General features: G+C 37.9%; 1 protein-coding gene across 1 annotated transcript; it reads right to left on the reverse strand.

The window, feature by feature from the left end:
* Positions 1-474: 474 nt before the first annotated feature.
* On the reverse strand, positions 475-1,392 carry LOC149249339 (3'-5' exonuclease-like). The gene has a single exon (XM_089456214.1). The coding sequence runs from the start codon at positions 1,282-1,284 to the stop codon at positions 601-603; it is 684 nt and encodes a 227-aa protein (XP_089312340.1). The 5' UTR covers positions 1,285-1,392; the 3' UTR covers positions 475-600.
* Positions 1,393-4,159: the final 2,767 nt, after the last annotated feature.

Raw genomic sequence — 4,159 nt, forward strand, 5'->3', positions numbered from 1 at the left:
TTGACTTCATCTGCATGGACGAATAATCCTTTTTCCTGCCATAATGTTAAACATCACTTTCCTTGGCACCATCTGCCATCGTTTCCTGTCAATGCAGTCATCAACAATCTTGGCAACAAGATTAGTTACAATATTATTCCAACAATAATCAACATCTAAAGAGATCTTTTAACATCTACTCATATGCATGAGCACGCATAACATACTAGCTAACTAGCATATATATCAGAACATAAATACATGGTCTTGCAACCAGATCTATAACAACATAAATACATGAACAACTACATGCATGTGTTTTCGGGCTAAGCTTCTGTTACTTTTCCGAAGCACCTCCTTACAGGAGTAGCCATAGATCAGATTAAAAGGGCAGGGAATCAGCTTCAGATTTAACCGTAGCCGGAGAAGACCTTTGCTCAAGTAAACAAGCATAAGCAAATAATTTCAAACTTTAAATATGATAACCATAATGATAATCTCTCACCGCATGCTTTACCGTCAAAATTCTCAAACCCTGTTTTGCCCTGCCCTGCCTAGGGTCACTTAAGGGAACCATCTGGCAAAAATAACTGGAAGAAACAAAGCCCTTACAAGGCAAAATCAGTTTTCAGGCTCCAAGAGTTTCTTACCGATTGAAAAAGAAACAAAGGCATCAATGCAAGCATACTCGATCTGCTTCTCTTGAAGCTTCCTTGAGGCCCAATTGCTCATAGAAACTGTTTTGGACTTGGGAAGATTTAACCCCAAAACCTCAATGGCCAAACCCTTGAGCCCGGCCTGCTTGAGCTTCTGCCTCCCGAACTTTTCAGCTGCCAAGCGACCCAGCTCCACTGGGTCTCCACATTCCAAACCATGATCACGCTGGAGCTTAGCAACGTCAGCTCGAACACCCGCACCCACTAATTTAATCTCCGGATCCTTCAAAAACCCAACAAGAGCCTCTGGCATAAAATCCAGAAACAACATTTGAATAATCAAGCAGCCATTGTCAGTACAGAGCTGGAGCAAGGCAGTCTTGTTCTGCGATCCTCTTTTTTTAAAACAGGGCCGCCATTCCATGTCAAGCCCTACTATTTTCTGCCCAGTTTGTTGATAAACCCAACTCTCTGCAACGTGGCCGTCATCCGTAAGGGTCGCTTGTATGGAATTTCCCGCCAAATTGATCTGGGTAGAGCTTGTGATTGTCCGTCTAGAGCCATATGTCCCAATGGGTACAGGAGAACCAACCCCAAGTGCTCTCTTGACAATGTATCGCTGCAATCTTTCGACTCTCCAGAATAGCATAGCGTTAAGTCTGTAAGTCCTACTGATGTACGAGAAAACCAATTACTTCTTGCGGACCTTACCATGACGAACATCTCATAGATGCTAAACAGGCATGATTAACAGAGAACCTTTTTTAATGTTAAAATCTGTCAACGATCAAGAAAATCTACTTCATCGCCGTTCCGAATCCAAGAATCAGTTCCAATTTCCAAGCCGCCCTTAACGCCATCCTCTGCCATTCTTTAATTGATAGCTTTATGGATAATAAGAATTAGTTTTTGAAACTAATTCGTGATCTTTTTTAAAAAGAATTACTATTCCATAACTGAATAACTTACGCCAAGCTATTACCATAGGGTTGTTACAATATAATAATTTTTTTAGATCTTATGATCGAAAGTACAATAGGATTTATTTCTTAAATGTAATACTTTTTTCACATAGATAAAATAAAACATTGTATCTTTTCTCTCAAGTATAATAATTTTTCCAAATAGGTAAAATAAAACAATGAATCTTCCAGAAAGGATCCATTATTTTATTTTATCTATGTCAAAAAAATTATTATATTTTGTTAAGAGAGATTCTTTATTTTACCTATGTGAAAAAATTATTATATTTTGTTATGAGAAAGAGATATTACTAAAAAAGAGAGAGATGTTTTATTTTACCCATGTGAAAAAATTATTATATTTTGTTATGAGAGAGAAATGTATTATTTTACCTATGTGAAAAAATTATTGTATTTTGTTATTAGTGAGAGAGAGACATGTTTTATTTTACCTATGTGAAAAAATTATTGTATCTTTTTATTAGTGAGAGAGAGACATGTTTTATTTTAACTATGTGAAAAAATTATTATATATTTTTTTATTAGTGAGGGAGAGAGCGAGAGAGAGATGTTTTATTTTTTATTATCTTTTGTTATGAGAGAGAGAGGGATGTTTTATTTTACCTATGTGAATTATATTTTGTTATTATTTAGAGAGAGGGGTGATGGGAAAAGGGAGGGAGGAGGAGAGAGGGGGGGTCACACGCACAAATAGACGGACGTCGGGGAGGTGGGGAATATATGGGGAGAGAGAGAGAGAGAGAGAGAGAGAGAGAGAGAGAGAGAGAGAGAGAGAGAGAGAGAGAGAGAGATGGGAGGAGGGAGAAAGAGGCGGGAGAGGGGACGTGTTGGCGAGGCAGCGTGGGAGAGAGAGAGATTAGTAGGAGAGGTATAGGAGCAGTGAGAGGGAAGAGGGAGAGGGAGTGAAAGAGGGTGAGGGAGAGGGAGCAAGAGTGTGTATGTGTGAGAGAGAGAGACGGGTTTAGAGGGAGAGGGAGAGAGAGAGAGAGAGAGAGAGAGAGAGAGAGAGATGGAAGGAGGCAACAAGGGAGGGAGGCGAGAGGGGAAAAGAGAGGGAGACGGAGGGAGAAGGAGTTAGGGGGAGAGAGATAAAGACAAAGAGAGATGGGAGGACGGGGGAGAGGGATAGAGAAGAGGGGGGAGGGAGAGAGAGGGAGTGTGGGAGAGAGAGAGAGAAAGGGAGAGGGAGAGGGAGAGGGAGAGGAACAGTGAGAGGGAAGAGGGAGAGGGAGGGAGAGAGGGGTACTCCCTAGGTGTTAGAAGCCATATTAAATACTTTTAGAGGTACTACAGGCTCTTAACAAGACCCAGATCTCAAAATCTATTATAAAATTGAAGAAGGCACTTTTGTAAGCTAGAAGAAGGATGCTCCCATGATAATGGACTCTCTATCGTCCCCAAGATGTGTTCTCCAATGAATTCTCCCTATCAACCACCCAAGAAATTGTCTTCTTTTTTTGTACCGATTGATGAGCCCAACTTGAAGATAGGATCCTTAACAATCATGATCTTCTCCAAAAAGGCACCTAACACTATGTTGCAACAAAACTATAACAAGTTCCATACTATCTTTTCATTAAGGCATGTTGGAATCTCAATGCACCCCCTGGGATAGTTTTATTTTTCTAAAGGTATCTCCCATCCTCAACCCCTCCCCATAAGATTTGAACCTATTACCTAATGAGAAGTAAACCCCACAAAAACTTATATATCTATATATATTCTTTATTTTTCCTTAATTGTACCACTTCCTCAATGGATACATTGTTTAAGCATAAATCACTTCCCCAATGTATAGATATGCCCACCTAACCAATTCAAATTAATTCAAAATGATCCCAATATTCCATCACATCAATAGAATAATCAATGATCCCAATATTTTTTCTTTGAGGTTTCTACGAGTCTCATGTTTGTGTAGATTTTCTTTCGGATCCATCGCATTCAATTTCTTTTGTACCAATATTGTACCAATAGAATAGTCGCACCGTATTTAATCACTTTGGTTCTTCTTTCCCTTCCCCTTTCTTCCTCATATTTGAATTTTAACCCTGAACATGTCTGAGGTAGCCATGATTCACCGTACATGTTTATTATGACATTTCATTGTTCACCAACGTGTGATTGTAGAGTATTAAGCAAGTTAGTATGAAACTATGAAGTATATCATTATACTAAGAATAATTCTAAATTTTCAAAATTAAATTTATGTTTATGGTTAATTTTTTTTAAAGAAAAAAATCATGGACAAACAATTTATGGATACTATAAACGTAAAAGTAATATAATAAGATTCTGGTGAAGATTTACACTTTATTATTGTTTTAATATTGTATATTATAGAATAGATTAATATATTATTTCATAACATTAAAAATAAAGTAATAATAAGTTTATAGGGCATATAATAGGTAGTGACATAGTGTTTTGTTAAGGCACTTCATGTTGAAAATACTACCAGTTCGAAATCTCATGGGAAAAAATCCACCCATGTTAAAGAGTTTTGTAGCATAGGTCAGGTGCCCTCGAGAGATATTGAGA

This window comes from Pinus tabuliformis, chromosome 7 (assembly GCF_031772625.1).
Source record: "Pinus tabuliformis cultivar Carrire ecotype Pingquan chromosome 7, CPIR1, whole genome shotgun sequence".
Taxonomy (NCBI): domain Eukaryota; kingdom Viridiplantae; phylum Streptophyta; class Pinopsida; order Pinales; family Pinaceae; genus Pinus; species Pinus tabuliformis.

Coding starts and splice junctions, on each gene's coding strand:
- LOC149249339 (XM_089456214.1), bottom strand. CDS start 1,284: ATGCTATTCTGGAGAGTCGAAAGATTGCAGCGATACATTGTCAAGAGA.